Raw genomic sequence first — 11,529 nt, forward strand, 5'->3', positions numbered from 1 at the left:
GCCTTAGCACAGACTCATTAAATAATAACAGGTTCCACGTCAATTACTGGTAATTTAAGATGTCTATAAAAGGTTGTATGGAGGTTTATTACCTATAACAATTCACTGCAAAAAAAAAGATAAACACGTTATTATCCCAGGTATTGATTATATGATTGGAGTTTTGGTTTAAAATATTAACACATTTAATTGGAGAGGGAATTGGTGTCAGTTAATTCAGCTCTGGGTTGTTCTATTACTTAATATATTTAACTGAGTATTGAATTAGGCCCTAATCATGAACATTCTTACATTTATTGCTTCAGTCAGGCAGGGAAGTTCCTGGTGTGTAAACTCCACAATCTCTCTAAACATTTCCAGTTTTGGGGGCTGAATATTTGTGCTGATTAAAGGAAAAAAAATCACACCAGGGAATTTCATGTTGGAGGAATCTTGGAGACAGCATTTCCAAACTCTGATTGAGACAACGTGGATGTGGTTGATTTTAATCAGAAGAAGGGAGGAAGCTCCAGACCCCAGAGTGCAGAACAAATGTGGGCAAGCAGGGCTGGGCGTGACCACCTCCCCACAGACCTGGGCGATTCATTGCCTCTCTTTTTGCTACCATCCCCCCCAACTTAGTACCTTTCCAGCTCACCCAAAATAAGTAATGGTAAGAAAAAAACAATTAAAACCACTCCAATGTAAATTAAAAATACAACTTGCAGTCCAGCTGGAATTTTGGGTCTGGAAAAAGAAGGGCTGTGATAGGATTCATGAGGTCAGTGTGGGTGCAGAGGCCTGCTGGAAGCGTTCTGGCTGTATTACACAGCAGTAGGAAACAGGTCCTATATAATATCCTAAATATTGATTTCTCTGCTAAACTTTGGGACATATATATATATATATCCAGAGGAATTGACTGAAACCTCTCTCTATATCTGCCTCTGCCAGCTAAGCCTGACAACACTGAACTGTCTCTAAGGGAAGGCACAAGCTTAAATTGTTGTTTTTGAAATATTAAGAGATCCACTCACGAAAGCCACTGCGTGCACAGACAAATTCCTTTGCAGCAATGCAATTGTCTCATGTTCAGATCGATAATTTGATAACAACTTCTGCCCTTCTGTTCAGGTACTCAGTGTACAAGGACCCAGCAGGGTGGCTGGAAATCAACCCCACCAATGGCACGGTTGGCACCACGGCAGTGCTGGACAGGGAATCTCCCTTCGTGCAGAACAACGTCTACACTGCTCTGTTCCTGGCCATCGACAGTGGTGAGTACCCAGCAGGGATAAAATCCTGATTTCCTGCTTGAAATGCTCTGTCCTGAAAGCTACATGTGTAAAAATAACCATGAGCTGCAGCACTTCTCTGCCTGGACACCTAAATGTGTTAGAGACCATTCTGGAAAACAGAAGAAAGAGGAATGAATTTGCAACTTTAAATTTATTACAGTTTTAATATAGGTTTATACCTCACTTGTTTATTCCTGCACTGTTGTCTTAATGCTAGGTGCAATTAGTTTAGAAACATTCTTGGAAATGTAATAAATCATCTTAATCAGAGTTAATTTCTTCACAATATTTGAGCAGTCAGCGTGCCTGAGGCACTAAAACACCAATAACAACTCATCCTTGATATGCTGGATTATAATCTATTCAACAAATGAGAGTGACAATAAAAACATAAGTAAACTCCTTGTTAAAATGCAACAATTTTTGCATATTGTGTGTACTAAAATTCCTCCTGTCAAACAGAATCCAAATTAAGCTATCCAGGAAAAATTCAGCAAGTGACTTTGGAGCAGAGGAAGAGAGAGAAAATCCTGAATGTTCCAAATCTCCTGAGCTAAAGGCACAAAATAAATAAAAGATTTGCCTGTAATATAACAGCTAATATGCTAACACTTTTTCACAGCTGCAGCTGGTTTAGCTCTGGTGATGAATTGTAAAATGCTGTTTTTAAGAGAGCAATTCTACATTTTTGTAAGCACATGACTCAGGGAACATTTGCAGGGTCTGACAGGAGAAAGAAAATATCGCCTTAAGTATAACAGAAAAAAAATTCTGCTGAGGTGATGATTTACTTATACATTGATATACATATTTTCCTTAGGAAATTTCTGGGGGAAAATGTAGCACTAAAGATATTTCTATATTTTGCTTTCTACTGTTTTGTGGAGTTTTTTTTTTTTTATTTTATTTTAATGCATCTCAAAATCAGGTGCACTGGGAAATGTCATCTTACAATGAAAGTCAAAATTTGGGATATTACTGAGGGGTTACCCAAAGGACAAAGCTGTGTTTTAAAGGTGAAGTCAGATATTGTCAAAGAGAATAGGTGGAGAAAGGAGATGAGTGTTTTTGACTGTGGGAAGCAGCCTGAGTAATGTGGATTTTGGGGGACACCTTTATGCTGCAACTTAGGCCTTGCTCATTTATTTTAAACCCAAAACTTGGCTTCTTTTAACGCTCAGATTTTTCTTTTCCATTCTGGAAACACGAGAGAAGGGGAAGCTGTGCTGAACATTGGGGCAAGAGAGGAGAGGAATCCTGTTCACTTGGGGTTCTGAGCCAGCACCTTGTTCCAGCCCCTGTAATTGTGTTTATTTGAGATTGTGCAGCTCTGTCAGAGCAGAGTTCATCTCCTCTGGCGTTATTGACTCCTGTGCAGGCAATGATTACAAAGCACACTCGGACTGTCATGCCAAGGTGTTAATAATGATCATTTCAGAGCCCTGCACTCCTGCAGCATGCAGCCCTGCCACACGTGGCAGTGGGAGCAAACAGCAGAATTAATTAGCTGATATTAACCTTGTGGCTCTGCATTAATTACCAGGCAGCTTGGGGAGCACACTTAGAGATGGGCTGGGGAGTGGGAAAATTTTCTGCTGGCCTGGATGAATGGCTCTGTGGCTAAAGCAAGCAAGCAAGTTTTAGAGCTGATCTCAACAGGTTGGGGGTGAGCCTTGTCCCCTGCAGGGACAGCTGGGACTGACTAATCCTGGGATTAGTTCCCAAACTTGTTTCCAGGCCACTGACAGTGTGAACTGGCACAGCTGGGAGACCCACTTTATCTCTCCAACCATCAGAGCTAATGTCCAACTTGAAATATTGCATTAGATGAGAAGCCATACTGTGGGAGAATGATACGAAATGAATACAGAATTATTTCAGGACTCCAAAAGAAGGTTGTGTTAACTTAAAAAGGAGAAAAAATCAGATTGAGCATAACTATCTGCACCTCTTTAGAGCAGCATTGTCCACAGATTGAAGATCTCTTCAGGTTAGTAAGTGGAGCCTGTTTAACTCCAGTGAATATGCCTGGGACTTCTCAGTGAGAGGGCAGCCAAAGGCAGGATTAAGAATTGCTAAATGAAATAGGGTAATAAAATGAAAATTTAGAGGCATTTCCAATAAAGCAAGTCATTTGCTTGGGCTAACAGACTTGTGGTATAAAGGGAAGAGAGGAAAAAAGAAATTCTTTAGCAGAAATTCTTTTCTCAAATGTGTTCAGTGCAGGTTTTCATTTCCTTTGGCCTCTCAGCTTATCTCTGAGTCAAACCTGAGATGTGCTGGCACAGGCACTGAGGAAGTCTGAGCTGCCACAGGCTTTCCTTTCCTTTCCTGGAAATACAGAGGGGCCAGGTAATGCCCAGGGCACAGCCCAGCAGTGGGAACTGGAACCCAGAGCAGCTCCCAGCAGAGCAGGCACTGCCAGATCTGTGATCATCTTTAACAGAATTTATAGTCAATAACTCAAAAATCATACAAAACCTTGTACCTTGTGCTAAAGTACATGTGACATATTCTAACACATAAATACAAATATTTAATGCTCACAGCATTAGAGTTTGTAGGATTACAGAAAAGCTGCTGTTGTCCCATTGTGTTCCATGTTCACCTCTTTATAAAATGCCCTGACATTGTCAGGTGAGGAGAGGAGACAGCTGAAAACAAACTCCACAGTGATCCTTTTTCCATCCCCTTTTGCTGGTGTCAGTAGAGAACCTGTCACCAGTTCCAGCAGGCACTGACTCCTTGTTACTACACTTCAGTGCAAGGAGCAAGTGCCAGGGCATTTTTTTTTTTTTTATCTGTAAAATGCTGGATATTTCTGTCATAAGTAAAACCTGGAGCTTTGTGCTTAGTAGTTCTTTGTATAAATCCATCACATCTTTATTTTCTTTTGGGATGTCACAAAACTGTTCTTTACCAGTAGGACAGGAGCAGTGGAAGGGGCATGGAAAATGGAGTCACTCCACTGCAGGAAATACATTAGCTCTTTCTGAGGTTCCTTTTGACCTTTATGAAATTATTTCTCAGCATTATCAAATTAACTGCAGCTGAAGGTGGTTAAGTATGAATTATATTATTCTTGATCTAAATATTTCCTGTATCTTCCCAAACACACTTGAAACAATGTGCAACAGCAAATTTGATGGAAAGAGTGTTAATTTATAGATAATAATTTTTGACCTTTTATGGGGGTGCATTACACTTTAAAAAGGACTTTTTAGAAGAAATATCCTAATTTTCTCAGTACTTTTGATTTCAGTAAAAGGTCAACGTAGTGTCCTTAGAATTTGAAAACTTTTTATTAAAGACCTGTGTGAGCACAGAGTCTCTGGCCTATTAAAGAAGAAATTAAACACTGGTAGGAAATACCATGCAGCAGAGTTAACACATTAAAGTGTCATGAACTGTGTTTAATCTGAGAATGAGCTGATAATGGGGAAAAGTCAGGTTTATGCAATCTTGGGAAACATCAGAGGTTTCATTCAATTAATAAAAGTGCCAACAATGGTGATAATTTTATTTCCTGGGTTGAGCACTCTAATCACTGAAGCCAATGCAGTGTCACAGAATTCTTGGGAGCTTTTCTGCCAGTCACACCCGTGTGAAACACACAGAAATTGTCTGGGTTTGAGAAACCCAGACCTCCCAAACGTGCTCTGTGACCACCCTGTGGTGTCACCCTGTGGATTCTTTTATTCACCGGAAATCTGGGATGAGGAGCACAAAGCAGAACACCTGTATGTTTTTCTCATTCAGCCAAGCTAGAAACTCACCAGGAAAGGTCATTTTTGCCTTGTGTTCTGAGAGTTTGAGTCACAGTCTAGAAAAAGTAAGGGAGGAGGAAGCCATGGCTGGAGGTGAAGCTAAAAATAACCTGGAAAATGTGTGAAATCTTTAAAAGATTCGTTTCTCCACTTCCTTTTAGAGGCATGAATAATAATTTGTCCCCAGATTTACCTTATTTATGCAATAATCACTCTTTTCTTGTGGAATTAATATCCCATTGTGTAGCCTTTATCTATCTCTGTAAAAACAAAATCTCTGGGGTTTTTTTTGGTTGCTGATGGAAAACCCACCTGTGTTGCCCAAGGCTATCACCTGGAGAAAAATAATGACACAACAATCTTGCTGCTTGGGTTAAATGCAAACTGGAGTTGGATTTTACTTTTCTCATGGCACCCCAGTGGGGTCCCACCTAAAGCCAGAAATGTTGTCCCAGTGTGAGACTCTGATCCAGTAGGAGAATTCCACCTTCCTTCCCTGCCATTCCTATCACCAGGGAGCTGCTGAGAAATTGGGAATGTAAGAACTTCTGCTGCATTAACCAAAGAGAATAAACATCATTAAAAGTAATTTTAGTTGTGAGTTGAGGGTTTGCCTTGAGCTGCACTGGCCAGTTTGAAAAAAGAGCAGCTTGGACCTTGCTGGTGGCAGAGTCACACTTGTGAGCTGTGCAAGTGTGGCAGTTTTCCTGAGCAAAATGAAGAAATAGTGAATTAAGGTTTAGTTTTCACTTTTTCCTGTGGTTCCAAGGAGCAGCTGAGCCCAAACAATCCTGAATCCCATTTATTGTACAAGTCTTGGCACTGCTAATCATTAGAAAGAAAACTTATTATTCTGCACTCAGTGTGATGAGCAGTAACACGCAGCACCTCAAAAAAGCTGGAGTAACAAAGAGATGTGTGGCAGTTTGCAATCAGAACTCTTCCTTACGTGTATCTAACCTGTCTTCTCGCTCCATGATGTACATAATTCAATTACCATAGATTGATTCCACCTAAAACATGCTATTTTTGAAGAAATCAGGCAATTAGTTACCATGGCAACCCAATTAAGCTGGTTTTATACCCCTTATCTTAATTGCTGTATTAATTGAGAAGAGAAAATAAATTGAAGACTCATCCTTTTCTTGCCATTTTAAATTTCAGTAAAGTATGAATTGCACACAAAATATTGTTTTAATTTGTCATCATGGACTCATGATTGGAAAAAGAAATTAGAATGCTGAAAACAGTATTTAAGACGGATGGCATATGTCAGTAGCAATTTGATATGCTGAAAGAGCTGTGCTCTTCTGAAATGTAATTACTCAAAAACAGAAGCAGCATATATTATCTGAGGGGATGAATGAAGGGTTGTAACTTTGGAAGCTTATTTATTTTATATATTTTACAAAGCATCTATATGTTATTATATATGGAAAACGCGTAGGAAATTGGAATTCATGAGGAATTAGGGACAAAATGTCAGCATATGGCTTTGAGGAGAACAGCTCTGTGAGCAGCACACCCAGACTTTGGTGTCGTCCCCCTCTCCTGGTCCCATTTGCTTTGGCTGAACCGTTGTGGAGTTCATCCTGAGCAGGGGATGCAGCAGAACGGGGCTGTCTGCTGGGATCCCTGCCTCCAGGGATGGGACTGCTGCCAAAGCACCCAGCACACATCTTCTGAGCAGAAAAACAGCATATGGAGGGGGAAAAAAACCCAGTGTGAGGGATGAGACAGAAATTTGTGTTTAGATTCTCAGAGCAGCAGCATCAGAAAGCGTGAGAAGCGCTGTTCTCAGAGCCCTTGTCTGAAGAGCAGGGTGTAAATGGTGTGACTTTAATAATCCTGCTATTATTCTGTGCAGCTCTTCATTAAGATTCAAGCATTAAAAGTATACAGAGTATCTTTTTCTGTAACATTTCTTTTCAAACTAATTTTTTCAACTGGAGATACCAACGTGGCCTATTTATGCTGGTAGCACTAAAATCCAATTTCAAATCCACTTTTCCTGGTACCAGCCCCCTTGCATTGGAGACTCAGCTCACCACCAAGTTTTCACTTTGTTTCAGTGTGAAATTATCCATCCTTCAGCCTTTGTTTCAGCAGCTTTTACACAGAGCAGTGATGCTGTTTCTCTCCCATGATTGCCATGGTACATTCCCAGATGTGCCACTTCTGGCAGTTTGGAATTCTCTCTGTCCCAAGTGGCTCTAAGGACACCCAAATATTTAAAGTGTTAAATAAAGGGGAGGCCAGTTCTGGTCAGTGGCAAATGGGATCAGAGCTCTTTGGAAAAGCTGCCCCCGAGGATTGTTGGACCCTTTAGGTCTTGCTTTGCTCATTAATTCTGCTTTTAGACACAAGGTTTGACAATACAAATTAAAAGTTTTACTTCAGAATTAAAACATTCTATGGGTAACTTTCCTTTCAAAATCAAAGTGTCTGGAGATCCTGGGATTTTGAATTATTTCAACAGCATAATACCATCAAATTTATGAAAGTTGTGTATTCCCAATGGATGAGTTGTGACCATTTTTGCTTGATTCATTTCTTGTTACATTTTTATGACGTGTGTTAACAAGCTCCAGTTTATGACCCTGACATTTGCTTGTTTTTCTTTTGGAGGTCTTCATAAATCAATGAAAGATTTTTGCTTAAATCATTATAAATAAACCAAGCTGAGAATAAGTCATTGAAATGGACAGAAGCAATTTCCTTCCTCTCTATTTTTTTTTATGTGTGTGTAATATTTGCCCAGCCCCTGAACCATACAAAGAGTGAAACATTTGCATGGCAGGGAGAACGCAGCCATATCTGTGTGTGACAAAATAGCAGGACATCCATAATTCTGTTGGCTTCTTCATTTCAAAAGGCAGATTTTAATATCACTGACTTCAGAGAAAGATAAGAAGGGCAGTGCATAAGACATTATCAGTCCAGTGTGGAAATAATGCATTCAAAATTAAAGACAGCAGTTTAATTAAGTGCATGAAAGGCTGGCTTTTATGATCATATTTCAAATACTAGAATGTCTTTTCATCCATTCTGCCGTATGACTTTACTTAATAATATATCAAGAACAAAAAACGTATTGGAGTCTTTCTGTAAATTCAATTAGTCCAATAAAAAGTGAAAAATAGTTTCTTTTTCATTAAAAAGAACTCAACCCTAACCCTTCTGATGACAAAGTGTGAGATGAGAAGGGAGGGCAAGGCTGGAGAAGGATGAACATTCTGCCTTTGTGATGCATTTCTGTGCGCAGGAAACAGATGAAGTGTCACCATTAGTAACATTTGTTATTGAAAGGACTGATTGGTTCTGCTGGAGGCAGCACTTTATCAGATCCAGACCACGGGGTATTTGCTTCTGCTTTGGGATTCTCTCCCAGCACAGCAATAACTCAGTTTATTAAAATATTCTATGGATAAGTTTCCTTTCAAAAGCCCAGGTTATTGGGCTGCTGTGGCAGGGTGATGCTGAGGGGAATCTCTTGCAGGGCTGAACTGTAAATGCTGTGGCACCTTGCCCTGAATTCAGCCTCCTGAGCCCATTCTGGGAAGGGTTTGTGCTCAGGGAAGTGCAGGATCACAGTTTTCCCTGTGCTAAACCAGGAAAAAAGAGGAATTAACAACCCACAAGTGCAGCATTTCAGATGAGACCCCCGTTAAGTGCCGGCCACAATAAAGGACAAAATGAGCATTCAGAAAACTTTGAGATGATTTTATGGGGGTGCCAAAGGGAGCTGAGAGGAGCTGTTGTGCTTTGGGCTGGAGGCAGTGGCTCAGCCATGGCACAGACCGCAGTGACTGGAGTTATTACCTCCTGTCAGCTCCTGTGTGACCCCTGTGAAATGAGGTGCTGGTCCCAGCAGGCAAACTCTGCCTTCCCAGCTCCCCCAGTGCTGGTTTGTCACTCACAGCCCTGGCACGGAGCCTTGGAGTGCAGAATAAACAGCAGCCTCACCTCTGCAGCTGGCTCTGGGGTCAGGGCTGAGGCTGGCTGGCAAATCATTGCAAAGGTTTGAAAGCGCTGCTGGCACCAGGTAAATAACCCATCTCATTTCCCAGAGCTGCCTCTGGCAGCTTTCACTTCTCTGACAGAGCTGCACGTGGCCCTCAGCGCTGTTAGGAATGATCTGCTCCTGTTCTGCTCCTGGGCACCCACCACACCACCTGACTCCTCTCTGCTGACACTTCTCCTCTCACTTATCTTATTCCTGACTCTTTTAATACAGCGCTATCTATCTGGGGGATGGTTCCTGGTATGTTTCTCTCAGTATGTGCTGATGAACAGATTCTGTTCCAGATATCTATTCATGTCCTACTCTCATTTTAACTTCAAAATATTCCTCTCCCAGAGGTTTTCATTAGAATAATTTTCCATACTGTGGAGAATCAGACAGGCTTCATTCTGAAAATCAGCAACGAATTTACAAGAGTGACTCATCAGGTTTTTTAAGCAATAATTTCCATATAAAAGAGGTAAGAACAATAAAAATTATTTCCCTTTGCAAGCCTGCAGGTGCAAATAGGAGCAAGAGTTTATGGGAATGTGATTTAATAAACAGATGTTTGTTTTTTTTTTCCTATAGGTAACCCTCCTGCTACGGGTACTGGAACTTTGCACATCACCTTGGAGGATGTCAATGACAACGTCCCATCCCTTTATCCAACACTGGCAAAAGTTTGTGACGACGCAAAAGATCTCAGGGTAGTGGTTCTAGGAGCATCAGACAAAGACCTTCACCCCAACACAGACCCATTCAAATTTGAACTCAGCAAGCAATCCGGCCCAGAAAAGTTGTGGAGAATCAACAGGCTTAACAGTAAGGCTGTAATTTTGATTATTGTGCATTGATTCCCCCCACTCCTCCATCCCAGTGTACTCCCCCTGAGGGACTGGGGGAATTTAGGAGGGGTTTTGTGTGAAAGGTTTGTAGGATGGACCCACTGCTGCTGCTTTACCCCGTGCTGTGTCTGCTGGACCAGCTGCCTGTGGAACACTCCAGCTCCAAAACCTGCAGCTCCTTTTCTTGTTATGTTGGCTGAACTTTCTCCTTTCATTTTTGCATTAATGAGGGGCTACAATGACTGAGGATTTTGTGAAGATTACTGTATCTCATGGCACACAATTTGTTTGCACGAGGTGCACAAGGCCTTGCTATAGGACAGCATGAAAGTTTTGCATGGACTTTAGCAATATAATTGAAAAACTTCCTAATTTTATATTTAAACTCTTCCCAAATAAAATACCCCAGTTGCAGAAGGTTTGTATGCCAAATTGAGGGCACAAAGTACAACATTTCTTCTTAATGTAGATTATTCCTATTTCTATTCTGGAATGTATTCTTTTTCTCTGCCACTCTCCAATCTTTTAGTCCATGCCATAGTTTTAGAAGAAACTAGAGATGAATGTGATGGCTGTACCTGCCTGCAGGACAAAGGGGAGGAGCTGTTTTCTGGGCTATTCCCCAAACATGAAACCACCCCTCTGTTCCACCCTAAAGGAATTATCACACCCACCTGTGTGCCAAGGGCTGCTGTGGCCCTCAGTTCCCAGGTGGAGAAGGTCTGTGGATCTGGAAGGGGCTTTACTTCCCTTCCCTGCCTTCTCTGGGAAATTGTGAAAGTGTTTCAGCAGCTTTGCCTGTACTTCCTGGCAAGAAGAGTTATTTTTTCCTTTAGAAGGTTAATTTATTGTCTCTTCTTGTTGTTTTTGGGGTGACGTGCCCTAGCATGTCAATAGTATATTAGTTTTAACTGGAAACTTCTACCAATAATTTGCAGACCAAATAATGTATTTAAACAAAAGAGGCTCTTGCAAGTCTTTCTTTTGGTGGGGTTTGGAATAAGTTTGTAATTAGATTTCAGCCCATGAAAGAATTTCAGTACTGTCTCTTCCCTCCAATCCAATTAATTTGTCTATTTCTTAGTGTATTCTCATTTTCTTCCTGATTTCCATGATTAACTGGCGTGTCTGATGCTGCTTGTAGATTCTTTCACTCTTTCAAGCAACCAACATTTGGTTAATTCTCCCCTCATCCTTTGCAGATACCCATGCCCAGGTCATCCTGCTTCAGAACCTGAAAAAGGCCAATTACAACATCCCCATCTCAGTGACAGATTCTGGAAAACCTCCTCTGACCAACACCACAGAACTGAGATTACAAGTGTGTACCTGCAAGAAATCCAAAATGGACTGCAGTGCATCTGATGCTCTCCACATCAGCCTGACCCTAATCCTCCTTTCACTCCTCAGTTTATTTTGTAAGTCTTTTGCTGAGCTGTAAGTAATGAGGTGCTGTTGATCTGCTCATTTGAACTCTACATCAGAAAACCCTCCAAGGGAGAAGTTAAATTCACACATTGATATCATAATGATGTATTTTTGGGTTCTTTTTCCACGAGGGAATAGCTGTGAGAAAGGTGGGGGTAGGGGGATTTTCATAGTAAAAAAAATAAAATAGCAATGAATGCCTGATT

At 41.0% G+C, this 11,529-nt stretch overlaps 1 protein-coding gene across 4 annotated transcripts in view; it reads left to right on the top strand.

Annotated features, from left to right (window-relative positions):
• Positions 1-11,529, top strand: part of CDH13 (cadherin 13) — a 426,188-nt gene that overhangs the window by 398,324 nt on the left and 16,335 nt on the right. For 3 of the 4 annotated variants that reach the window (XM_086847088.1, XM_086847086.1, XM_023934518.2), the window contains exons 11-13: positions 1,114-1,256; positions 9,639-9,872; positions 11,098-11,313. In XM_086847088.1, coding sequence (XP_086703214.1) covers positions 1,114-1,256; positions 9,639-9,872; positions 11,098-11,313 — 593 coding nt within the window. Of the gene's footprint in view, positions 1-1,113; positions 1,257-9,638; positions 9,873-11,097; positions 11,360-11,529 lie in introns of those variants that run through there. The other variant, XM_023934517.2, reaches the window with a different exon arrangement.

This window comes from Cyanistes caeruleus, chromosome 12 (genome assembly GCF_971803275.1).
Source record: "Cyanistes caeruleus chromosome 12, bCyaCae1.hap1.1, whole genome shotgun sequence".
In the NCBI taxonomy this organism is placed as follows: Eukaryota; Metazoa; Chordata; class Aves; order Passeriformes; family Paridae; genus Cyanistes; species Cyanistes caeruleus.